Source organism: Diceros bicornis, chromosome 39, assembly GCF_020826845.1.
Source record: "Diceros bicornis minor isolate mBicDic1 chromosome 39, mDicBic1.mat.cur, whole genome shotgun sequence".
Lineage (NCBI taxonomy): Eukaryota > Metazoa > Chordata > Mammalia > Perissodactyla > Rhinocerotidae > Diceros > Diceros bicornis.
The window spans coordinates 4,124,338-4,151,063 of NC_080778.1; the positions used below are offsets into that span (position 1 = coordinate 4,124,338).

Genomic DNA, 26,726 nt, shown 5'->3' on the forward strand with positions numbered 1-26,726 from the left:
CTACATAAAATAGCTTGGGCCACATGTTGTTGTGTGCATCTGTCTAAACAGCTACCGCTCTGCGAGCTCACCCTTTACACAAGTGCAGGCCCTTGTTCAGAGCCTATTTATAGTGAGCGTATAAAATCCATCATGTTATTGCTGCCGACCACAGGCTCGTAAATAAGTTTATTCATGGAAGCAGAGAGAAAATACAGAGGGGCGATGAATGGGAGGATCCCTCGAATTTGAGAGAGCAACCCTTACAAAAAGAGGAATGGTAATTTACACTGCAAATCGACAGAGTGATTCTGGGAGCACTTGCATCATATTCCACCTAAGCTTAATGTCATTCCGTGTTTCACGTGTGTCCAGTTTCTTATGTCTTAACTCACTCACCAGGTTGTGTAAACCCCACACAGGGCAGGAGACTGGTTTATTTTGGCCACTGCAATGGAGAGCCTCAGACGTACAGATCAGACTGGGCAGGGTGGTTGGCCTTGGACTTTGCTGCAGTTGGGGTGCTCACAGTCGGGAGTGTCTCTGTCAGCGTGCTGATCAGGAAAGGATTTTCTCTGCAAACAGCTCTAATCTCAGCTAATCAACCATGAGACAATGAATGGGAGCTGGAGGGCCGGGTCTGCCTTGTAGCAGGTACACAAGAGGTCATCGTGAGTGTTACGGGGTCAGAAGAATGTGTGAGTGGGATCTCACCTATGTCACATGAGGGAGAGGCTCCTTGTGGTGAGTCCTTTCCTGGGACATGAAGGAAGGAGAGGAGATTTTGGAAAACAGGAGATCGGGGGATTTCGTAACTGGCACTGTGCTCCCATCCAGGACCCAGCTCAGGAGAAGTTCAGCATTGTCAGTGAAAAACAACATATTTCACAGCAAATGTTCGAGGACAGTGGGGTTGACTATAAGATTTCCTTGTCTCCAGAACCCCAGGTAGAAGACTGGACTCCATATACCAAAGTGAGGGTGGGTGAGGTGGTGAGAGAGAGAGGTAGGTTGGAGATTACATCTGGAAATCATTTGTGTGATAAAGCCAGCCCTGAAATACATTTACTCCCTGCTGCTCTCACTGCCTACCAGCTAGAAGGGAACAGGCCAAAATATGAGATATGCACACACACACACACACACACACACACCACACACACACATGCATGCACACATATGTACACATACACACATCCGTCTTAACTTTCATTCCTTAGTGGTGGGTCTGAAGAATGAAACTAAGCAGCAGGCCCCTCACAGGATGAAGGAGAAGTTAGAACTTCTAATTGCTGAAAGAGTGTGGTCACAAGAAAGCACTTCAACTGCCGATACCAACCATAACTTAGGATGCCCAAAATACAGGAATTTGCAAACCTTTCAAGGATAAATTGACTCTTCCAGACACCGGGGAACTTCAGTAAATGATGTTATAGAGTCAGGATCTCACAGAATGTTTAATCCCTTCTGGGAACGTTAACACTCACAGGTCAGGCATTCTCTTATGCTGGTGGAGTCTGCACATTCTGCTAAATCCAAAAACTATCCACTGAATGCTGAGTGCAAAACTTGGGGCAGAACGCCGTCAGACCCAAGGACACCTTGCTGCAGGTGGACAGACGGACGGCTGGCCCTTGCCAGCATCCTGGTCTGGGCCGCTGAGCAGAGCAAGCCTCAGGCTCTTCCAACGCCAAGACGGGAGTGAGACTTGGAGGACTCGCATTGGCATTTTCAACCCCTTGTGCCCAGTCTACTGTGGCGCAGGAGGACACTTCTTTATGCGTTTATTTTTAACTATTATGTAGCATTTTCTTCTGTGGGCCCTGAGGACCGAAGTTCCGTGGCTCCCAGAGGCCCCAGCATGGTGGATGCACACCGAGGGGGTGGGTGTTCAGTGAACAGCTGCTGAGAAAGGGGCCGAGACTCTCAGCCCTTAGAAAATAGAAGAACCGCAGTGTGAACGCAATAAAGAAAACACCTGGCTGAGGAGGGGGTAAGAGGAAGATGAAGAGAAGAAACTAGAGTCTGAAAATCAGAAATGTAGTCTTCCTCCCTAGATCCTTGTTTTCATTCCATTTCACAAAAAGAGCTCATGTCGTCCCAGTGAGTAGGTATGGCTGCTTTTTGAGCCACAGGGAATACAGAGTTCCATACCCTATCTCTAACCAAACACATCAGGATATTAGGGATTACTTGGAAAACCACGATTTTGCTTGTAGTGCCCACACACAGCCAATTTTCCCAGGAAGAGCCCTGGTCCTGAGTTCCTGTGCAGACCTGCTGTCCAGGATTCAGACAGCCAGTTGGCCAATTGACACGGTGGGGTGCGCTGCCGATTCTTGGCTGTGTAAGACCATTCAGGAGGGATCTCTATCACGGAGGTTCTTGGCTTCTACACCAGCTGGTGTCCCGTCTTGGGAACGCTGGACACAGGCTTGCAGTGACCACACCCAGATCCACAGAGGCCAAGTCCTCCTACAGGGAACACGCAGTAAGCACAGAACTCTTACTCACCCTTGTGAGTCATAATCCTTTTGGATCTCAAAACACTTCATCAGCTTGATTTCTCCTGACCTGAGCAAGAGTGCCCTTCCCCACCTCCCTCTCGCCCACCGTGGCTTCTGGCCCTACGATGCATCCCTGTTGTAGAGGGGCAGGATGTGCTTATGGATGAACGGGATGAGTAGGTATGTGGTCCCCTCCCAGAGGGAAAGCAACAGATACTCTGGGATAGAGAGCAAAGTCCACACTGAGAGTAGTCCCTAGCCATGGGGTTCCAGGCTGAGAGAAGGGGCCTTTCTTTCCTTCCATCACACGTCCCCCCTGCATCTGGTGCACAGGAGAACTGGGAGTGTCTGCTGGATGCCCATAGCTGTCTGCACAGCTGTCTGCCAGGCCTCCTCCGGGGTCCCGACCACACCTCTGTTTTTTCCACCTAGCCGTAGACAGGCTGAGCCTCAAGCAGTTGCCAGTCCAGTGGGGAATCAGCTGGAGGATAAATGATCACAATGCAGCAGGATCATGGTGGCAGCACCGCTGTGCCCCGGGAGGACGGCCTGCGTGTGCGTGCAGGGCAGGGAGAGGAGGGAAACTCAAGCTCCATGTGGAAGCACGGAAAGGTGTGAGCAGAGCGTGGGTGTGGCTCTGGTGGTTTCTGGTAGCAGCGTCTGATGCCTGAGCTCTTGTTTGTGTCTGCTTCATAAACCATTGGCATGGGGAATGTTCAAGAGATGCCAAGGGGAAACGGGTTAATGAGGAAAATAAGAGGCCTCGAAATAAGTTGGAATTTTAGTGTAATTTTTAGAGTTCTTTATAACAAAATTTCTTTATAAAAGTATATTTTCCTTTAAAAACGTTTATTTTTTAAAAAATTAGATGCTCTTTCTAAAAATATGGAAATAGTATACGGGTGCATCAAATGGAAAGCATACACATGCCCCCTTCCTCCCACAAGTTCTGTTGTCCAGAGAAGGGTTTGGTATGAGTTTGCTTATAGACCCATTGTATGTAGGTGTACATATATATAGATCTCTGCATGTGCATATATATACCGATTCATATTTATATGTGCACACACATGTGTATGATTTTTTTTCCTTAAAATGAATTCATACTATTTTTATTCCAAAAACCAAGCAATAATTTTCAATAGGAGTCTTTGTAAAATGTTCTCGATCACATCAAGTACTCTTCCAGTCTATCTTTCTACAGCTTGCCAGAAAATCTTTCTCAAAAAGAGTTAAGAAGTTCCCAGATAAGCATCTGCTGGGGGGGACCTGTAACTTACAAGCAGGCCGTGCCATTTGCTGAAGCGAAAACAGGTGTGACGCAGTGATTGCCCAATGTACTATTGAAGAGTCAGTTGTCTCCCTCACAGCCAAAAGCAACCCAGGAAAACGTCTCAGCGTCTGACACTCCCCAAGGCCGAAGAAGCCATGTGCTACGAGAGTGACTGGAACTAAGGAGGTCACAAAACTGGGTAAAATTGACATAGATGGCTTTATTTGGTTTGGGGACAATATTTAAATTTTATGGATATTTGTGCGTTGTGGGAGCAAAGGCACAAAATTATCTTTGGAAATATATCAACATAATTTTACATCACTGTGGCTTTGCCTGTGCGGACAAAATAACTGATTGAAAACTACCTAGAAAATTCCGGCATAATCATCATGTCTGCCCCTCATCTAGGCGTCATGGACAAATGTGCACTTGGCCCTCGGCTGTCCAAGTCACAGGTCGAGTTTCCTTGATACTCGTACTCAGCGAGACCTCGTTAGAGCTGCTTCCCCGACCTGCCGGCTCCCTGAGACGGTCTGGGAGCTGCAGGACAGGAACTTTCAGATTCTGTGGAGAGAAAATCCGTCTGGGTCGGCATCTGCGGAGCTGAGCAGCTGTGCCAGTGGCTGGGTTACTCCTCCACCTTTGTGGAGATGTGGGGGCAGGGGACCGAATGGGACCACTCTCCTCATACTTTCTATCGTATGACCTGCTGTGTTCGGGGATGGCACGTGTCACCACCTGAACTTGTTTGATTTCTCTGCTTGTGTGGTTGTTTATTGTCTGTTTCCTCCATTAGAATTACACCTCTATGAGAACAGTCCCCTCGCCATCCCCTCAGTGTGGTGCTCCCAGCACCTGGAATGATACCTGGCACAGGGCAGGCACCCAACAAGGGGCTGTGGAATGATTGTAGAAGTCGGTTCTTTATAGAAGGCAGCAGAAGCCTCATTGGAAAGGGAAAAGGGACTACGCATTTGGAAAACAAAGAGGGCTGTGTGTGTGTGTGCACATGTGTGCACGCGTGTGTGACGATTTTCCCATCTCTGACTCATTTGACATTGCTTAGCTGACGTGGCACGTGAAACATGCCTCATATGTGATAACCGCGGGCCCGCCGGTCTCCTCCACTCTGGTATGAAATAAGAATGCATAGACTTCCCAGATGCTGGGGGTCAGAGGGCTCTGCAGATTCCTGTAGAAGAATCTGGCTGCAGAGTCAGAGCACTCAAATGTCCCAGGTGGAAATGAGTGCCAAGGACCCCGAGGTCAGGGAAGACAGAGAATCTCACGACAGCTTAGATGGCTGGTATGATTCATGAGTAATGTGAGGGTGAAAGTACTTTGGACTATTTCAGGTCTTTTTCGGGGCCCCGCTTCAGCTGAGTTTTCCCTGAGGAGGGTCCCTGCTCTCTCTGATCAGTGACAAAAAGGAGCTGGAGGAGCCTCAGCTGAGGGAAGTCAGGCTCCAGGAGAATCCCCACGCCACTCCTGTGGTCTGTCTATCCTGGTTCATTGTCACAGCCCATCTCAACCACGGGGCCAGCAGGAGATCCTGTGGTTCCAAGGCTGTAGCTGCTTGGGATGCTTGCTAGAGTTCTCAACTTCTCAAGCTAGAGTTGCGCTAATAGAAATTGCTTTAAAAAAAAAAAAAAAAACAAAGCACCTAGTACATTTATTTCCAAAGTGTAAGAATTCCTAACTTAGGCAATAATTTTTTCCATTCCTTATACATACATTTTTCATCTTTATGTAGATGAAAGTATAACTAATGAAGAGGACAAATTTGAATTTGTTTGGTGCTGTTTTTATTAACGAAGATGTCAGGCTTAAATGTCAAGAAAATTGATATTAATTTGCTTAAGTAAGTAGTTTAAGAGAGCAAACCATTGATTAGACTTCCCTTAAATGAAGAGCAATCTTTAGCTTCTTTGCAGGAAGTTTACTGACTTAAAATATGGGCAGATCTACAAAATCATCTTTTTTCCTCAAAGTGATCTAGTCTTGACCTTCACTTTGAGGAGTGAAATGATTCTTGGTATCTTTTGAGTCCTTTCTACCTGAATCTCTTTAGCCATTCAGGGTTTGGCCCAGGTTCACAGCTCCAGGAACACATTGCCTAGAAAGCTGGACCTGGCTGAGAAGTCAACATAGCTTCACGGTTTCTCAAGTGTCCCATGCTCGTCCCCATCCCAACCACGTATCTGCAGGAATGTGTAAGTTAGCGGGAACGCTTCTGAGTCTGGGTCCCTTTGATTACGAGGAAAGCTTGGTAACTACATCTAAAACTGTCCTCGTCACATTAACACTTGGGACACAGTACTGGTGGACATCTCTTTCAAGAAGCCAAGTCAGACTGTAAAATATCTGTTCATTTTAAAATTCGCTCTTGAAGATAGATGAAGAAGAACCGGGAGGGAGAGTGAAAAAGCCAACATGAGTAAAGCAAATATTTCAGCGATTAATTCCTGACCAGAAGAAGGACAGCTAGGGGGCAGGGATGGCAGTGACTTGAAGACGGAAGCAGACCTCTGAGGTTTCTTTGCACAAGCACAGAGCTCCTCAGCAGATACTGGTTGGCTGTTGAAAGGGCTGGAACAGTAGCTACTGCAGTTGTGCCCCAGAGCCAGCTAGCAAATCCTAGAAGGTGGTTCCGGTAAGCTCGAGCAGTGGGTGGCAGAAGAAAACCTCAAGAAGGTCTTCTAATACCAAAATATACATCATTTATGGGTAGTTATTGACAGGCCAGAAGGGAAGTTAGCTAAAGTGAGGCTGAAAAGTAAAAAAGAAAGTCAGAGTTCATTAACTGGTAACAAGATTGGTGTGGTAAAGTCTATGTTATGCTGGGTATTACATTTCCCTAAATATTGTTCCAACTGGTATTTTCTCTGAAAGTTAAAATGTCATCCTAGCCAATTAACATTTACTGGTAATTACTATGCGTCAGGGCTGTTCCAGGGGCTTTCATAATTATTGGCTTCTTGAACTTTTGCAATCCTCCTTTTTTAAGAGGAAGCTGAGGTTTGGAAACTGAGATGACTCAGCTAAGAAGTTACAGGACAAGGGTTTGAACCTACATATCTCGTTTGTTTCTGTGGTTAGCATTCCTTCTACTAGACTATGCTGCTCACATGTCTATATAAGCATGATAATCCATGTTTCGTTAATACATAAAACCATTATTTTTCTAAAAATTTTATTTTCACAGGAATAAGTTAAGTTGAAAGAGCAATTACTTCATCATGCTATTCAAATGACATGACATGCTTCCCTGACACCATTGCCACCACGTGGTGCATTTACCAACACTGTAAGGTTTGCCTTATTGATCCAAACTAGAGTAAATGTAACCAACTTCACGGAACTTTGGAAACAATCTTCAAACGTTGTTTTACTAATAATTGAATAAAACAATTGAACTAACAATTGGATAAACAAATGATTTTACTTGCTTACTAGCTATGAGATATACAGTAAATTGTTTAGAATTTTAATTAATTAAAATTAAATGCAATTATGAATTCAGTTCTTCAGTTGCAATAGCCACGTGTCACGTGCTCAATAGCCATACCTGGCTAGTGGCCACCATATTGGATAGTGCAGAAAGTTCTCTTGGACAGGCCTGCCCTAGACCTGAAATCCAAAATCCTGAAGCTCAGGTCCCTGTCTGGTAATGAGTCTAAGAGTTCTAACAAGAATTTTCACTGCACCATGGTGGGACAACATGAAATGATGCACGTAGAAGCGCTTTACTCATGCAAGTTTGTTTTTTAATTATTGCAGTGTTGTAAATCACAGTCTTTGAGATGCTAATACTTTGACATTTGGATCTTACAATCATGTTAACTCTTTTTCAGAAGTTCAACTATATATCTTGAAGTTGACATTTATACTTTGTTCTCTAAGACTGAAATATACTCTACATTCTGCACCATTGACAATTTCTCTTAATGTGGAAGATACCATTATACATACAATGGTGTATATATATATATATATATAATATTATATTACATATATAATTTATGTAATGCATATACATAATTATGTCACAAAATTATGTTATTACATAATGTTAAAAAATTATTATATGACAAATTTGTTATTATAATGTTTCAAAATTATTATATTACAAGTTAAATATATGTAATTACATTATAAAGTACATATAATACAAAAACATCACTTTACCATAAGGACCATATCTACTAGAAATTAATAGGAACAAAGTACAAGTACATACAAGCTTTTGTCCTGTCAGAATGTGGTTATTGTGCATTGCAGAGAAGGTGAATGAATAACACCATGGTGCTTCATGGTGTCGGTGATAACCAAGTCCATTAACTCGCAACAGCCTTAATGACTAACACACCTCTAACTCGACGAGAGAGAATGTGACTTCTTGGTACAGACTACTTTTTCTGTGCTCTGATTGTTTCTCTTAGGGAACTACGAATCTGTGTGTCCACAGATGGTTGACACCTCCAATCAGCACAATGGAAAGCAGCCTGAAGAATGTCCTGGTGGTCTCCTTTGGATTTCTCCTTCTCTTTACTGCCTTTACTGGCCTGCAGAATCTGCAGGTAAGCGTGCACAACTGTCATGTTATCTTACCTTCTGAATGCCTCTTGTCCTCCAAGAATCCCCGTAGTCACAGAGGACGAGGAATGTGGGGTTTCTTTTTATCCCATTCACCCCCCAAAAAATCTTCTAAACAAACTGGTTTTTACATGCAATTGACAGCCTGCGGTTCCCACTCCCATTCCAGCAGGATTGCACAACAGTGTGGGCGTTTGACCCCTGGGTGAGGAGAGCAAAGGTCTTGGGTTAGTGATTTGATAAGATCGTCTTTGCCTTAGGTTGGTTAAAAGGAGACACAGGACAAATCATTGTGAATTCTACGGTTTCGTGCCGTTGGCTTTGTGGTCAGGGGCGGTAATGTGCATTTGTCAAATTTCACTAGACCTTGTAGGTTCCAAGGCTACTTTAAGCACAACTGTGAACTTGGATGAAGTGGTCTCTGTGCGTTTGGATGCCCTGTGGCATTCTTCCCCCTCGGGTCTCTCTGAGAGGTGGTGGTAGTGGTCACATGTGCCCAGGAGTAGATCTGCTGCATCTTCCCGGGGTAGTTACATTTTAAGTCTGACCTTTAACTGCCAGTAAAACCTCTGGGAATCCCAAGGACATATCATGAGGCCCCTGAGTGCATTCCTTCACCCAGCCTTGTGCCCTGTGGCCTGGGGGCTGCCACATAGTGAAAGATTTTTAGAGCTTCTGATGACAAGTTAGTGTGGTCTTGCTTGGTTTGTCAAGCTTGTTTTGTGCACAGTATTGAACCAGAAAAGCGCATGCAGGGGGCTCAGAATCAAAGGTCCAAGATAGGAAGGGAGAAATTCGAATTTTCTGTCCTCGCTGTTATGATAGAAACACTTTGGACTAGCAGGTTGTCAATGAAGTTAAAATTCAGCCTTGAATTCTAAGTCCATGTTTTCCGCAGTGAACCCCTGTTCCATCCCCTGTTTTCGATCAGACTCACAGAGAAAGAAATTATAGGCAATGGCCATTCTCAAAACCAAGTCTAAGAGGAAGCAGTCTCCTTTCCTGCCAGGATAGTTCTTGACTGTCGTAGTCACTGCCTCCTCCAGAACTTAGCCATGTCGTTGTAAAATGTTAGTGTGTGTGAAACACCTGTCTTGTTCCGTTGAATTGCGCTCATGTTGAATGCAGTATGTGCTTTCTGGATGGAGAACTAGCGAGGGTGTGGACCCATCAGTAACCCTTTCCTGTCGAAAGCCTGCCCCACAGAAGGAAACCCTGCTGGCTGCGGCAGCACCAGATAGGTCAGCTCCTCTGGATTTGGGACCTGGCCACCATGGGGGTCAGAGTTCTCAGAAAGCAGTTGTGGATCTGACAGATGCTCAGCCAAATGACAACAAATTGGCCTTTGGACTTGGAGTTGGAGGAGGCAGGGAGGGAGAGCCTTAGCAGCTACCAGGGGGCCTGTCTCTCAGGCTGTGACTGTAAGACGCCGAGGCCACAGACGAATGTGGGCAGACAACATTTGCCTCCGTAGTCCCCACCTCAGTGGGACGCTCATTCAGGAAACACTCAGAGTGGCCCCAGCACAGCACAGGGAGACAGTGCAGCTGCGGGGAGGCACCACGCTCGCATCCATGTCCTCCCCAGTCCGCCGAGGCTCTTAGAAGTAGAAACACTCGCTGCCATCGATGTGCTCCCTCCTTCCTCATAAGATGGGAGATGCTAGAGAACCAGACCTCCAACTCTGGCCTGGAACAATCCCACCCACCCCCTCACCCTGTCCCAGCCCTAAACCATCATCTTTCCTTGCCCACTGATCTAGAAGATGTCAACATGTTTTAACTGGGGTGATTATCTGTATCAGTTAGGACTGGCTTAACTAAAAGAACGTAATGGCGTGGGTAGAAGAGACTTTAGAAATGACTGCCTCCCGACGATCTTGGAGAAACCTGCCTGTCTCTGTCGTTTCCTTCTGCTTTCATCTGGCTGGCTTCTTTCTCAGGCCCCAGAGGAGTGGCCAAGATGGTTGCAAGCATCCCAGGGGCCCAGCCTGCTCTGGGTTAGGTCGGGCGCCTGTCCACTTCCCTCGCAGTGGCCGCTGTCCTCTCAGCCTTTTTGGCTGTTGACCTCCCATTTACCATTCAATCTCAACTTGGATGTCACTCCCTTACCCCCCTTCCCTGTGCCCTGAATCCAAAGTCTGTGTGAGGCACCCCTGTGTGTGCTCCCGTGTTGTGGCGGGCACCACATTATGCCTGTGAGCTCCGTGACTCCAGGACCACGCCCACCACTCCACGAGCATATCTCCTGCCTGAGACTGCTTGACACACAGAGGCCCTGGATGGCTGGTTGGTGAATGAGGAAGTCATTGATGCGTTTCAATCTCCTGCTTGACACCCTTTGGGGGCTCTCCATGGCTTAAGGAATCAATCCAGTTCCCCAATCTGGAATATGGGGCTATTCCTGGTCTAGTCTGGCAGACTGTCTGGCTTCATCTCACCAGCAGAGTTTAACAGCTCTGGCCGAAGCAGCTAAATGTTCCACGCTGTCTCTCGTTTCAGAATGGGGCATGCAAACACGTTCCCGACAACATCCCCATCCCACCCTTTCCCTGATTACCTTCTCATCCTCCAGGTCTCGTTTGGCCTTCACTGCTTCTAGAAAGTCTTCCTGACTCCACTGGGCTGGTCTTAGTGCCCTCCCAGGAGCTCTAGGCTCCTGAGCTGTCCCCCTTGGGGACTCAATTGCGATGGCCTGGTTGCTAGTGTTACTGACAACTGTCAGCTTCTGCCCACCGTGCACTCCTGCAGGGCGGTCACTGCTATAATTTCCTTTTGTGTCACTAGGGCCGTGCATAAAGCCCTAGTGCTTCAGGACCTGTTTGTCGAATGAATTGAATGAAGGTTCTAATTGTTTACGCAAGTCCCCTTACTGAATTCAACAAGCATATGTGCTTATCCTCACACATGTATTTTGCAGACTGGCTCCCCTTACATGTGCAAGTACAGGTGTTTGAACGTTGCCATTCACGTAGAAAAGAAATTTGCTTTTAAAATTTTGTTCCCACTTTGGATATTGAAACCTGGCTTCCTTTTCAGTTTTTTGCAGTCAAACTTGATTGTAAGTGACAAATAGACCTTGTCGATTGCAGCAGCAGTGCTGTGGGTGGAAAGGAAATTCCAGGGCAGAGAAACACTGCAAGCTTCTCATTAACACACAAAAAGCAAGCTCATTAATACATGAGAACTGAATACCTAAGTATGAAGAGAACAAAGGCTCAGGCTGGGCCCCATCTGTCACCCCACACTCCTGCAACTAGAGCGATAAACAGAAATTTCCAGACAGCCCCCACTTCAGGGCAGAGTGCTCAATTTCCATCTTCCAACCAGATTTCAGAATTTTCATAGGACTGGCTGTTCTTACTTTCAGTTTCAATTAATCAACAAATATTTTTAAATATCTGTCTTGGGCAAGGCATTGAGGGCGACTCAAAATAGCAAAACATTTCCTCTGCATTTGAAGGCATTGTTATCAGCTGGGGTGACTTTGAGCGGCACCAGGTGGGGTGTGACAGAGGTCAGGCGACTGGTCGAGAGATAAACTCTAACACAAGATCAAAGCAGAGATGTCCACAGGCGATGGTATTCGGGGAGGCCCTGGGGACCCTTGATCTGCGCTGGTAGAGTGGGCACTATTCGGAAAGAGGATGGAGGAAGGTCAGAGCATGTCTAGCAGTAGGAGTGCCTACACAGAGGAAAGGAAGAGAAAATCCTGGAGTAAGAACTCGGCCTAATGGGTTTGGCCTCTCCAGTGGGCAGAATGACTTGAAAGGGAGTGTTTCAGGTTGCACCTGCTGCACTGCGCAGGATGTTTTGCTGTAAGACATTGTGTCCTGTCGGGTCGACCAGGTGGGAGGGAATGTTAATAGTCCAGGTGTCAAAGTACCTGCTGTTGATATTCTAGACACGCTAGCCGTGTGTATGATCCTACAGGGTGTTCAACGCCTCCTTCTTCACCTTTCCCATGGGGGTAACAATATATCTCTCAGCCGCGAAGGAGAAGGAATGTAAAAGCTCTTACTTCAGGGTCTGCACATTGTCAACACTCCACAAATGGTGGTTATCTGAGATTCGGGCTCTACCTCCTGCAAGGGAGGACAGCCTGTCAGGGCCATTTTTTCTCCTCTGATGTCTGGTCAATTACCTGGAGCACACCAGGCCCTCACGCCATCGCTAATTACGGAGTCCAGCTAAGCCGATGTGGAGGCAAAGGAAACAGAGATGGGAGGAACACATAGGAGGACCATTGCAAAGGAAGATCCAGCTGTGAGTGGAAACCCTTCTCCTCCTCCCTCTCATCCTCTCTCTCTTTCCCCTCCTCCCCCTCGTCCCCCTCCCCTTCTCTCTTCTCTTCCCTCTCCTTCTCCTCATCCTTTTTCCCTTCCCCCCTTCCCCCTCCCTCTCCTCCCCTCCCGCCTCCCTCTCCTCCTCTCCCTCCTCCCTCTCCTCCTCTCTCTCCTCCCTCTCCTCCTCTCCCTCCTCCCTCTCCTCCTCTCCCTCCTCCCTCTCCTCCTCTCCCTCCTCCCTCTCCTCCTCTTCCCCCTCCCTCTCTTCCTCTTCCCCCTCCCTCTCCTCCCCTCCCCCTCCCTCTCCTCCTCTCCCTCCTCCCTCTCCTCCCCTTCCCCTTCCCTCTCCTCCTCTCCCTCCTCCCTCTCCTCCTCTCCCTCCTCCCTCTCCTCCTCTTCCCCCTCCCTCTCCTCCTCTTCTCCCTCTCTCTCCTCCCCTCCCCCCCCTCCTCCCCTCCTCCTCCCTCTCCTCTTCCCCCTCCCTCTCCTCCTCTCCCTCCTCCTTCTCCTCCCCTTCCCCCTCCCTCTTCTCCTCTCCCTCCTCCTTCTCCTCCCCTTCTCCCTCCCCCTCATCCAGCTCTTCCTCCTCCTCCTCTTCTGCCTCTTCCTTCTTTCCTCTTACGAGTGAAATAAGAAGAAGAAACAATTATTCTGCTTTTTCTTTCACAGCAAAAGCCAAACTTCATCCCTGTGATTGCCTTTTCCAATCTGGTTCTGGTTACATATTTGACCTTTTGGTCACTTCATATTAAGCTACACTAGGCACTCAAGTGACAAATGACAAAAATACAAAGAATGCGAATTTACACAGTGTTCAACAGGAGCTTCGCCCTCTGCCTCTGACTCAGCCTGAATCTTTCTTTCCTGCAGGTGCCTGGAGACACCTGGCTCCCTCATCATCCCAGCAGCCTCTTCCCCTTCTTTAGATGGAGACAGATGTCACGGAGAGCACGAGGGCCTCTCTGCCCTCAGGCCAGCGCGCCCCAGCCCGGCTCCAGCAGGCACTGTGCTTTCCCCCTCCCTCATCTCTAGGAGCTGTGGACTCATTTTATTCAGAATTTACTGCAGTTTCCTCCACACAGCACCATCAGCTGGGGAGGCCACTGGCCCAGGAAAGCCTGTAACTCGTGGTCTCAGGGATCTAGAGGTGAACCAGAGCCCTTGGCCTCCAGCTGCTCTGACTGGGGCTGGTTTTGTCCCCACAGAGCAGCCTGTACACAGAGAAAGGCCTGGGGGTGGCGGCCCTCAGCACCATCTATGGGGCGGTGCTCGTGTCCTCCATGTTCCTGCCACCTGTTCTCATTAAGAAGTTCGGCTGCAAGTGGACCATCGTCATCTCCATGTGCTGCTACGTGGCCTTCTCCCTGGGAAACTTCTATGCCAGCTGGTAGGCCCCGCACAGCGCGCAGCCCCGAGCCCCCCAGACTCAGGGCCACCCACATGGCTGGCATTTACCCCGACTACTGCCCATTGCTTCTGCTTTAAGATGAGCTCTGCTTCCCCAAGTCCCTCTCTCAGCTTCTGGGACAGGATGATAGCGTGGCTTTCTTCCCATTTTTTCCCACCAAGGTGTCTCTGTCCTCTCTGCTGGGTGCATGCCCTCCTCCTGATTCCCAATCCTGACCTTTCCTAAGGTCTGTTGTGGGCCTTCAGCTTTCTTCTCTGTGCCAAGGTACTTTTACAACCCCAGGAAGGAAGGGGACAATCTGATGAAGACGTAGAGGGTGAATTTCAGGGAGACTGAGCAGAACGTGATGACGGACCCAACACCGTACCTCATCCCTATCACAGAAAGTGGACGTGGCAGGGCTGGAGCCAGTGCCCGGCCTGAGCTCTGCCTACCCTCTGATGGGAACAGGTCTTCAGGGACCAAACTCTAAGCCCCTGGGCCACGTGCCTTTGTTCCCAGAGACACCCCATCAAGCATCTCTTTGAGGGACACTCTGTTGTCACACGGGACATACTGATTATGACAGCTTCACATTCTTCTTTTTCTCCTTACCATCGAGTTTTCATACAGAGTCCTCATTGGGGAGGACAATAAATCAACAAATAAATCATTTTTTAGTGTAAATCTGTTAGAAATGTCTAGAAACCCTCCCAGCTCATTGTTTATAGTTGCATCAAATACAAAGAAACATCACTGGCACTGAATTTCACTCTTGCAAATGAACCTGACCCAGAAAAGGCACTGGTTTTGCTCATTTAACTTAGTCTAATGGAGAACCCATCAGTCTAACCAATCCATAAACATAATAATATGCTTACTTACAATGGGCCAGGCATGGAGCTTCTTTCTCCACAAACATAGGGGAGAACGGGGGGACAATGCACCGTATGTTTGTGTTTCATTCTACAGGTACACCTTGATCCCCACCTCCATCCTGCTGGGATTGGGAGCCGCTCCGCTGTGGTCCGCTCATTGCACATACCTCACGATCATGGGAAACACACATGCAGAGAAGGCAGGAAAAATTAGCAAAAATGTAATGAACCAGTATTTTGGCATCTTCTTCCTCATATTCCAGTTATCCGGCGTGTGGGGCAACCTGATCTCGTCTCTGGTATTTGGCCAAAAGCCCACTCAAGGTAAAAGGAAATGAGGCTCTGTGATGATCACCAAGAGGGTCCCCGATCCCATTTACACCTGCCTTTATTCCGTGACTCAAGCAGGTGATCATGCAAGGCTCTTCCCCAGGACAGTCTGGGTGGGTCTGAGGGTCAGTCTCATCCACTGGTGCCCAGCGATTCTGACTCTGACCTCCCCTGGGCAGAGGGAACATGTGCAGAGGAGTGCCCTGGGGAAACTGAGGGCCACTGCCAGTGGAACTTGGGTTCATGGGGTCATCACTATCCTTTTGACTGTCTAAGAATGGGTTTGACTAACTTATTTTCCCACTGAATTGATCCGTTGACCTGTGTTTTCAATGTCACACCTAAGACCACTTATCCTTAACTGACTTGAACATTTGATGACTGATAACTCAACTCATCTGTCTTTACCTGACCATGCCCAGACACGGATATAAAGCATGTGTCTGTTTTACGGCTGCAGCCTTTGATGTCTGTGTTGAGAATTTAAACCAAGAGCAGAGGAAATAAATCTCTTCAATTCTTACAGGAAACCTTTATCAATGGGGGAAAAGTCCTAACGCTCCAGACTGTTATCAGAATTATTTCTCTCTCTCCATCCTGTTCCTCCGTCCTGCTGTCACTTATAAAGCCCTGCCTCTGGGAAACTCTGTAATCAAAATCCTTCTTCCCTTTTTTCTCATGTGATGTCATCCCTTGCTAAATGCAACTGAAGAAGGGAAACCAGAGAGTTGATGGATACCAATTTTTACTCGTTATTGCTGTCCCTGTCAGCAATAATCCAGCAGAAACTGGAATTGAAGTTCAGTCTCTATCACAGGACTGGTATGAAATGGAGTGAATAGGTTGACTTTTAAAGACATTCAGGCAAGTGAGCTTGATTCTCTAAGTGACCACAGGACGCAGACTTGAGGGCTTGGAGGCATCTGGAGAGCAGTGCAAGGCTTCTCAACCTTTTTATGCCTCTGGCCTCTGTGGGAGATCAAGATTTAGCCATCCTAAAATCTACCTCTTTACCTTGGTTGTTTTCTCTGAGGACATTTGACCTCCCCCACTAACCGCCTAAAGAATTTGACATGATGGCTCCTTCCTGGAACAGATCTTCTATCTGATGGCTGTAATATAATGTAAAATAGATGTTACAATAGGAAAGGCACCAACAAGCCCATCTTATCGGAAGTTCTGTCTCTCTGGCCACATTCTCTGGATGGCCCTGCAAGGAGTTGCCAGACAAACATTTACATTTATAAGGGAAATCTCCATTTGTAAAGGTATCTCCCTCTCTGTTTTGGGAAGAGGGGGGGATGGCCTCATTTCTAGAGGCTTATCAATGTGGAAGGTGAGGCCTTAAATCTGCATAACAACCTTACTCTTGTTTACTGTGCTTTAGTGGTAATCTCCTGTAACTGACTCCCCCCACCCCCAACATCCTCCTTTGTCATTGGCTGAACGTGGTATTTAAGACGAGAATTTCTGGTATTGTGAAAGCAGTGTCCCTGCTTTCTCCCATGTATACATGTTATTAAACTTGGTATTATTTTCTCCTGCTCACCTGTCTTGTTAATTATTTGGCCAGCCATAAGAACCTTAAGGAAAAGGGCAGAGGGAGATTCCACCTCTTCCCCCGACACCTCCATGCTGCCTTCTCATTCCACGAGCTACATAGCTCACCAGCCAAGGAGATTTTCTGGAGTGCTATATGGTGAAATCTGTATTATAAAAACAATGAATATTCTTTCTTCCATGATGTACTTTCCCTCCCTCCAGAGATTCTGACATGGGCCTGACTGAGAGTCACTGATAGTTCAAATTCTATTCTTTTAACAGATAAGGAAACTAACATTCAGACAAGGTAGGGAATAACCTGCCCCAGGTCATGGAACTGGTTGCAGATGAATCTGAAAGAGAACTCAGCAGTCTTGACATCCATTGTAATGCACTTTACTTCTTCTTGATTAATTTTAAAAAGTTAAAAATTGTCAGTTATATCAGGAAAGTAACACAACAAGTAACCAACGTTTATTGTACCTTTGTCCAGAGTGTCTTAAAATCAAGTATCCATACATGTGCCGAAGGGGAAGTGTATTTGGTGACACTTGGTTAAACCTATGCCTTGTGACATTGACCTATCGTGATGATGTGCCTTCAGCATATCCATGCCCTTCGCACTGGCACTTTCATCCCTCAGTTCCCATATCCTGGCAGATTACCTGTGTCCTCATATTACCTCTTTGCTTCTGACTTCACAGGTGCCATCCCAGAGGAGCAGCTCCTGTCCTGTGGGGCCAGTGACTGCCTGATGGCCACGGCATCCACCAACAGCACCCAGCGTCCCTCCCAGGAGCTGATCTACACCCTGCTGGGCATCTACACGGGTATGTGCTCAGCAGCCCTGGGCAGAGTCAAAGGGAAGCAAACCCAACTCCTTCGTGTGTTGAAAGAGACCATCACCCCAAAGTACAACTATCTTTCTTTATATGAAAAATCCCTGCAAAATGTGTTCAGCTGGGTCCTACTCAGATATTTTTCATGTGAAATCAAATACACCAGACCACTGCTGTCTGATAGAGTTTCGTGTGATGATGGAACCATTTTACATCTGCACAGTCCAATGCAGTAGCCATTCCATATGCATATTTACATTTCAATTAACTAAATTAAAAATACTGTTCCTAAGTCACAAGAGCCACATTCCACATTCCATCCACATTGGAACGTGGGGATAATGGCTACCATGTTGGACAGCACCGTGGTTGATCACGGCACTGGTAGATTGGCTACTTGTATTTCAACTACGTCCAAACAACCCTGGAAATCCAAAATCCCTATAAATTGCCAACTTTTTTGGAGGAATGTATTTGAATGGCTCCTGCTGAAAGGCTGGTGTAGGGCATGGGTCTCTCCTGCACCCATCATCCTTGGATCAGTGAGGCCTCAGGGCTCTCAACTACTGGTCACAATGTCGCTGAAGGCACACAAACATTAGAAGTTCGTGAAAAAGATGGTTGCCCCAGGGAAGTTAATTCTCATAATGATTCTTATCCTTAGAAGCTCGTTTTAATGGAAAATATTTATGTTAATAATTTTCTAAACTATTTACTTTTATAGCCATAGATTTATTACTACTTTGCAGGGGTACCTTTAGAGTTTTGTTTTGGTTTTTTACCATTTGAAGGGAATTTAAATCTATTCTTTGTCATTGTTGAGTTTTGGAATTCGTAAAGGTCTTGGAATGTGACCTTCTTAAAGACGGAGGGGCTGATATGTCAGATTTGAGTGAGACTGAGTCCAGCATTCTCCTGGGAATCAAGGGTTAGAAAGACTGTGTGCACTGTCAGAGTTTGTCTACATGGTGAGACAGTAAGCTGCCCCCAATACTCAGGTCTCTTGCAAAGTCACTTCCAAATCAGAGGCGCTGAGTGAGCACTTGTGAAACAGTCAGTTTATGGTGCAAAGCAGAATGAGCACTAGCATGTGCCCAGCAGTATGCTAGCTCTTGTGTGGTCCAGAAACTAGTACGACAAGAACCTCACCTTTAAGCTTAGAGTCTGATAAAGGGGACAGACATGCATTCAACCAACCAAAATTTGGTGTGACAAGTGTTTTGAACAAAGTTGTCCGTTGACATGTAGTTACGTCTTCTTGGGAAATTGGGTTCTAGGACAGCTTTGATGGAGAGGCAATACCTGAGCTGAGTCTTGAAGGATGAGTAGGATTTTACCAGGCAGAGAGGGGAGGTGAGAGGGCACTGAAGGCAGAGAAGCCCAACAAGGAGCCGGCGTGCCTGGAGGACAAGCGTGTGGGAGCAGACAGAGGAGCTAGAGATGGGGGTGACTAGCTGTGGCCCATGGTGAAAGACCTTGATGCCATGGTGAAGAGTCTGGACACATGCAGATTCGCTTCCTTGACAGGTTCTAGCGTTAGTGTAATTTGGAAGTACAGAAAAACAGTGGGCAGAGCAACCAGTTAAGAGGCGAGTGCAGCAATGCACAGCAGGCAGGAAGCATAAGGACACGGCACAGCGAGGACAGCGGGGAGGTCAAGAGAGTTTAGAGCGAAAACCAGCAAGACTTATTAATGGATTGGACACGGGATGTGGGAAAGGAAGGGGCCAAAACAACCATGAGGTTGAAAGAAGAATTCATGCAGTCCGGGAGATGTCTAGCCTACTGTGAGGCAGAATGCTGTGTCCACGAGGCAGATGGAAGCACCGTGTAGGGCTCAGGCTGGAGACCAGAGAGAAGGTGTGCACATGGGAGTGGATGAGATTCTTAGCGAGAAAAGATTGTTAGGAAGCAGTGGATGCACCAGCACTGAAGGCCAGGCAGAGGGTGGGAGCCTTTGAAGAAGGCAGGAGACAAAATCAGTGGGGTCGGGGACACCCAAGATGGCAGCAGCAGCAAATGAGGGGTGCTGAGCTGGTCACAAGTGGCAAAGTCTTCCAGGAGGTTCAGGGATGAGGTTGGACACCAGGAGGCCATTGACGCCCATCAAGAAAGTGATTTTGGTGGGTGCTTCTGTGCCAGGGCCAGACTGGAGTGGTTTGAGAAGTTTGTGGAGGGTGGAGACAGGGAGGTGGAAAGTGGGCTCCAGTTTGCTTCCACTGTCTCTAAGGCTTCTGCTGACCTGGAACTGTTCACTTGTTCTCCCAGTGGGTCCCGATATTTCCATCAATGTGGTGTGGATGGGAGGTCAGCCGGGCCTGTGCCTTCTCAACATTCTCCCTCACCATCTCCTTCACACAGTGGGAGGCTGGGGCCTCATGGAAACGACTGGACTGCATCAAGGTCCTCAGGTCCTCAGCCCAGCTCTGCAGCTTCTAGTCATGCAGTCCGATGAGTGAACCCTCCCATCTGTAATACACAGGGTGGAGTTTTTTCCATAAAGGGCTGGACTGTAAATATTTTAGGCTTGAGGACTCTGTTCCAACACTGTCTTTGCCATGGAGAGGAAGCCACAGACAACGTAAATGAATGAGCATGGCTGTGTTCCGATAAAACTTTATTTACAAAAGTGGGCAGCCAGCAGAATTGCGCCGGAGAACTGTAGTTTGTTGACCCTGTTCTCGAGGAACAGCACAGGCCACGGAAAAGTGCATTCTGCATTTCAGGGCCTTTGTTACATTTCTATCCTCAAAATGTGGCTCTCTGCTGCCTTCCCCAGCAAGGGTGCACCTCCAGTCCCTGAACTTTCACGGGTCCTCTGGCAGCAGCCCCAGCCCCGCTTGTACATTATTCACGATTCCTGGTTCATGGAGAGTCAGCAGCCTAAGTGAGCAGAAGTCCAGACGTTTCTGTAAAACAGAGACCATGCATATGTAATATGGGGAAACTGTCTCTTATTATTCGGGTCGTGGCTTTCTTGCAGGGTTTTCTATGTCTCCTTCCTTTAAGCAAGGCCATGCTACCAGAAAGACAAAAAAATTAGGAAAGCGGAAAAATGGACTAAAAGAAGGAGAAGGCCACCTCCCTGGAGTAATTTCTCAGGATTTCTGAGCTTTGTCCTCTTGAAGTTTCTTGCAAAGCCATTCTCTTTAGAATGCAGTATATTAGTTGTGCAACACCAGCAGTTTCCCAATTCATGCCCCTTCGGAATGTTCTAGGTCGCAGGACAGCTCTGGACACACACCTATTCCCTAGGAAACATGTGGCTTCTATACCCATGAGCCACCTCTCACGCTCTGCAGGGGGATCAGTGTCCTGGTGGGCAGCTCAGAACTTCACGGCCCTGCCTACAGAGTGAGACAGTTAGTGGAGAACCAATACACCTTTCCACGGGATTAGCACAGTTAATGCAGCTGGTGTGAAAGAGCGCTTTATAGTTGGAGTGCCCAGAGTGCCCCCATCCAGGCATGATGACCTGCTGTGACAGCTGAGTGGCCAAGCATGACGCTAGAGGAGATGAGCAGTGACCATGGAATGACCGTGGGCGAGAGCACTGCAGGTTTTCGCACAGCGTTTAATGAACTTGATTAAAGTGTTGAATTATCATGAAGTGGGGGGAGGGGTTTTGTTTACAGAAATAAAACTTAGAAGTAAACGAATACTTCTCTGGGTGGAAATGCATTAACAACGGGGTTTTCTGAGACAGCTGCGAGCACAGGTTTTATCATTTCTGCAAACAGCTCAGAAGAGAGCGGACTTTGTAAACCTCATGGTTTCGGTAACACTCAGCCAGCCAGGCCGGAGTGAGGTACCTGTCGGCTGTAAGAGACAGAAAAATAGCAGACATGGTTGGTCAGACGAAGGAAAGACATGAAGTCATTCAAATCATCTTTAATGGATGACAGGTCTAAGCTATTTGAGTTAAGAATAAGTGATTGAAAACTATTCTGAAGGATTCTGACCAGCATTAAGGGAAAAGGGAAGACGGTCGCTGCTCTTGAATTAATCTGTGATTCCCAAAGCACTGGGTACAATTATCATCGCCTGAGAGGAGAACAGGAGAGAGAGAAAGATATCACAAAGGGCGCCTAAAATCATTAAGAGAATGAAAAGTTTTCTATGTAAAGGAAAAAAAGGCTAAATAAACATTTCTCCTCCATCTAGAGAAAGGAAAGTATATCAAATAATGAAGTGGGTGGATGGGAGAGAAAGAGATGTAGTCATTACATTTTGGAATTATGAAATTACAGAATGTCCCCTCAAGGGGGGAAATGATTAGTTTTCTTAAAAAAAAATTTTTTTTTGCATAGATAGCCGATTCACATGGTTCAAAATACAAATATTGTAAAAAACCATGCGGTGAAAAGTCCCCCTTCACAGCTGCCCCTCACCACCCAGTTCTTCTGTTCCCACAGCGAACACGTGTCTTCTTTAGTTCCTAGATGTATTTAATGCACATATAAATAAATAGGTCTTTATGCCACTCCTTATAGTAGACGCACAGTTCTGCACCTTATTTTTTCTCTTAGCCATTTCTCTTGGGGGATTTTCCCATCTTAGTATAAAAAGAACCTCTTCTTTTACTGTCTTCAAATGCACAATATTCCATTGCAATTGGGATCGACCATAACATATGTAACAATTTCGTATTCAGGACTTTTAGATAAACAGATTTGGAATAAATAAAAAGTGTAGCAAATGGTAACCTTCCAGCACTTAAATTCTGAGAAGGGAGACTGCCTGTTGGTAGAAATTGCTTTGAGGTTTGGGATGAAAGAGGCGATGGTTAAGGACGCTAAGTACATCGGGGGGGTCTCTCCCTGAGATGTATTTTGTGTCACTGAAGACAATGCTGGCCGACTGTGGCAGGTTTCACGAGAAAGCCTGCCAGTCGCAAGTTAATCATAGAACCATCAGGCACACCATCAAGGCCACGTGTGTGGGAATCCAGCGTGATATTGAGAGGAGAGGCTTGGTCAGGCTCGGCCTGTCTAGTTTCACCTTAGATCTGGATTTGGAATTGACCCTCCATCTTGAGAGAAGGAAGAAGGGACTGAAGTAAACCCGTGCCAGGTGTCCGCCACCCCGTGGACTCTGTAACACACCAGCATTTGCCTTTCTTTTCCCTCCAGGGAGTGGAGTGCTGGCGGTGCTGCTCATAGCCATATTTCTCCAACCCACAGAAGACGCCCAGCAGAAAAGCAAAGGAGAGGAAAAGCCACCATCTTTCTGGTCCACTTTACTGTCAACTTTCAAGCTTCTCAGAGATAAACGTCTGTGTCTCCTCGTTCTGCTGCCAGTGTACAGTGGATTCCAACAAGCCTTCATCACTGGAGACTACACGAGGGTACGAAAGAAAGCTAGAGCCGAGGCACATGTACCATGGTGTACTGCCACACCTCCCTGCGTGTGGATGTCTCAGGGCCACCTGCCCCGAGCCCGGGCTGGGGGAACGGGGCCCCTGGTGGTGTGCAAGGTCCTTATGATAGCTGAGTTCATGGTTCAAGATATCAGCGTCCAGGTGACTTCCAACTCACCTGAGCATGGACTTATCTCCAGGGAACATTCTCACTTAAGATGTATCTTCAGGGGCAAGGATCACAGCTATTCGTGAGTGATCACACACAACATTTATTTGTGTTATGCTTGCCTGCATCCCACTCTGTGCCCTTATTTTAGAGAAGAAATAGGAAAAAACATTAAATCCACGAATAGCACTGAAATTCCTTATCTCTCTAGTTTTCAAATTATACGTTACAGTCTAGAAATGGATGTGGCTCTCAGGCATTGTCACCATGTCTACTGGGATCACCCTCTTTTGATGCCCGCCTGACTCACACGCTGCCTGCCCACTTTGTGCAGAGAGGGGACAGTCTCTTTGGGGGCAACCAGAGCAGGGCAGGAAGGCTGCACAAGCAGAGTGACCTTTATCCCCTGGGGTTGGCCTAGTTGGAACTCATGGCCACCTTCCACTGTGGCTCTCTCACTGAGTCTCTTCCCTCTAGTTCCCCTGCCCAGGTGGTACCCTGTCCTGAAGAACCTTCTGGAATGCCATGGAAGGGATGCCACAAACAGGGATGTTAGGGAATAGAGATCCTTTCTCCAGAAAGTGTTGGATAGGAGCTGGGTGTTGTAGGGGCTGGAGAGAGCCAGGGCCAAGGCTGGCCCAGTGAGCCTGCATCCCAGGGGCATCCCTCTGATTGCTCTCCTTATCCAGGAGCCTTTTCCTGCTTCATCGCCACCATGGCTCCCTCCTCGGCAGAGTTGCCAAATTAGCAAGATAAAAAGCAAGGTGCTCAGTTAAATCTGAATTTCAGATAAACCACGCATACCTCTTAGAAGAAGAATGCTGCGCTGGACTTGGGCATCCCAGATTTTCTCTAGAGTCCCTACTCCTGGGACAGTCTTGATGGACAGTCCTAGAGTTCCAGAGAGTAAGGACAAGATGGTCCCTTGGTGTGTGGACAGGGCGCCTGGTGTGACTTCAGCCAGTGCCCCCGCCATCCGGATGTAGTCGGCTCTCCTAGCCAGTCCCCTCTTCTGTGTGTCTGTCCTGATTCTGCCCAGGGCCAGGAGCGGTGGGCATGCACAGGAGAGGTAAAGAGCTGGCAGCACAGGCTGACCCACGGTCCTGGTTGCGGGCCACTTCACACCTCACTGTCTTGTCGAGGAGCGTTTGCTTTCTTCTTGTCTCTATGGGGAGTCCATTCCCATTGATGAAAGTCCATTTACTTTCAATCTTCTTCTTTTTTATTAAGGCTTTATTTTTTAGAACAGTTTTAAGTTCACCCCACAAGTGAGAGGTGGGTACAGAGTTCTCATATACCTCCTGCCCCACATGCACAGCCTCCCCATTATCAACATCCCCCAGCAGAGGGCACATTTGTTACAACTGGCGAACCTACCCTGACACATTGTTGTCACCCCAAGTTCACAGTTTACATTAGGGTTCACTCTGGGTGGTGAACATTCTATGGCTTTGGGCAAATATATAACGACATGTATCCATCATTATAATATCCTACAGAGTAGTTTCACTGCCCTAAAAATCCTCTGTGTTCCACCTAGATTCATCACTCCCCTCTGTCTTCTTTCAGATGTCTTATAGGCCGAATAGGAAATGCTCAACCCCACCAAGAATAGTTCAAATCAGTCCTTATATAAATAATAAGTATAGCACAACATATGGCAAAGAATATATGGGGGGAGTTTGCCCAGACGTCTGTCCAAACCATCCCTCATTAGTTCTTACCCAAAAGGGGATTTTCTTTACAAGCATCAGCATTGTTCTCCCTCCTTGGGAGCCAGAAAGCCTAGACAAAGGTTTCAGGCCACTTCAGCATGTCAGCTTTCACATGGCAGAACATGTCTGAGCATAAATTATATTCCAACCACCAACTGCGAGTTCAGAGCCAGCCCTCGAGGAGGCTTGAGACGAGCGGCCGCTAACGTCACTCTGTGCTTCCCCTCCAGTCGTACGTCACCTGCTCCTTGGGGATCCAGTTTGTCGGCTACGCGATGATCTGCTTCTCGGCCACCAACGCGTTGTGCTCTGTGCTGTACGGAAGGATCTCCCAGTACACAGGCAGGATTGCTCTCTACATGCTGGGTAGGCATACATGTTTGCCAGATTCCAGCAAAAATGGCGACACGCAGTATAAAGAGTGTGTGCCACTCGGAGACTGGGTGTGAGGGCTGAGGGTGTATGTGGACTGCTTTGAAGTCAGTAAAGCCCCATAGAAATCCGTCCGAAGTGCACACACATCAGCCTGCACGTTCAGTGTCAAAATCCACCCGAAGAGATCAGTTTGGGGAATTTTAAGGAAACATTATTTATCTAAGACATGCTCAGCTGATGGCAGTGGTTCTTATTTCCCTCTGCACACTCACAGGCACGGTGGTCCACCTCTCCTGCATAATCGCCCTCTTGCTGTGGAAACCACACCCTAACCAGCTGGCTGTGTTCTTCGTATTTTCTGGCCTTTGGGGCACGGCCGACGCCGTCTGGCAGACACAAAACAATGGTGAGTGCCCAACACAGAGCATTTCCTGCTTAGATCTCCCTATCCTGTGTGGGGGACACATAGTGGGTGGAGGACCCGCGAGGGGAGACTTGGTGACGTGGTCGATCAGGGGAGAGGGGAGCAGATAATCAAACAGCCCAAGAGGGCTCCCGATTCGTATTCTGGATGTGAAGTATTTTCTCTGAGCGTTTATTCATATCTACGATGCAAAAGAGAAAAATCACCCCTCGGTTCTTCAGGGAGAGATTCTCCTAGGGATGGGCATTGCCCTGCTCGAGTACAGGTGAGCTTCCATCCTGATGGAAGACTGCCTTTCCTAGCAATGGCAGTTCCTTCATGGCCTTCCATTTGAAGCATCTCTGAGTAGAGTGATCGCTCTCTGCATGCTTGGTGCTGGTATATGAAGACAAAGAACCCTTCACGGTGCTCTCAGTCAGCATGGGGAGAGGGATGCATAACTTCCGGAGAAGAAGAGCTTACAGGTTCCTATGATAATGTCAGAGATGGGGAGACGGTCATATACCATTTGGAGCAGAAGAGCTCACAGGTTCCTATGATAACGTCAGAGCAGGCGGCACTGGGGCTTGGGGTGCTGTCAGTTTTCTGGGAGAACAGAGTGGGGGTCAGGAGGGGAGGTCAGTATGGGATTCATTCTTGACTGAGTCAAGTCCTGGCAGATGGTCCTCCAGGCAGAGCTATGGAGCAGGAGGAGGTCCAGGCAATGGGGAAGCTCCGGGAGCCTCGGGGGAGGCTGGGATGTCGGAAGGGAGTTTTCTCAGTCCATTTGGGATGACTTAACAGGACACCACAGACCAGGTGGCTTGTAAACAACAGACATTTATGTCTCACAGTTCTGGAGGCTGGAAGTCCAAGATCAAGGTGTTGGCAGATTCAGTGTCTGGTGGGGATCTGCTTCATAGATGGCTGTCTTCTCGTTGTGTCCTCACATGGGGAAGGGGCAAGGGAGCTCTCTGGGGTCTTTTATAAGGGCACTGATCCCATTTATGAGGGCTCCACCCTCACGACCTAATCACCTGCCAGACGCCATCTCCTGACGCCATCACATTGGGGTTAGGTTTCAGC

General features: G+C 47.5%; 1 protein-coding gene across 10 annotated transcripts in view; it reads left to right on the forward strand.

Annotated features, from left to right (window-relative positions):
• The first annotated feature begins 420 nt into the window (after nucleotides 1-420).
• UNC93A (unc-93 homolog A) overlaps nucleotides 421-26,726 on the forward strand; it is a 36,308-nt gene continuing 10,002 nt past the window's right edge. Inside the window, exons 1-9 of one of the 10 annotated variants that reach the window (XM_058533994.1) lie at nucleotides 6,294-6,415; nucleotides 6,968-7,069; nucleotides 8,205-8,342; nucleotides 13,849-14,030; nucleotides 15,003-15,232; nucleotides 17,485-17,610; nucleotides 22,752-22,966; nucleotides 25,093-25,228; nucleotides 25,512-25,643. In XM_058533994.1, the coding sequence (XP_058389977.1) occupies nucleotides 8,256-8,342; nucleotides 13,849-14,030; nucleotides 15,003-15,232; nucleotides 17,485-17,610; nucleotides 22,752-22,966; nucleotides 25,093-25,228; nucleotides 25,512-25,643 (1,108 nt within the window). In that variant the 5' untranslated portion in view covers nucleotides 6,294-6,415; nucleotides 6,968-7,069; nucleotides 8,205-8,255. Of the gene's footprint in view, nucleotides 634-2,541; nucleotides 2,667-3,866; nucleotides 3,959-6,293; nucleotides 6,416-6,967; nucleotides 7,070-8,204; nucleotides 8,343-13,848; nucleotides 14,031-15,002; nucleotides 15,233-17,484; nucleotides 17,611-22,751; nucleotides 22,967-25,092; nucleotides 25,229-25,511; nucleotides 25,644-26,726 lie in introns of those variants that run through there. The other 9 variants (XM_058533996.1, XM_058533995.1, XM_058533997.1 and 6 more) reach the window with 9 other exon arrangements.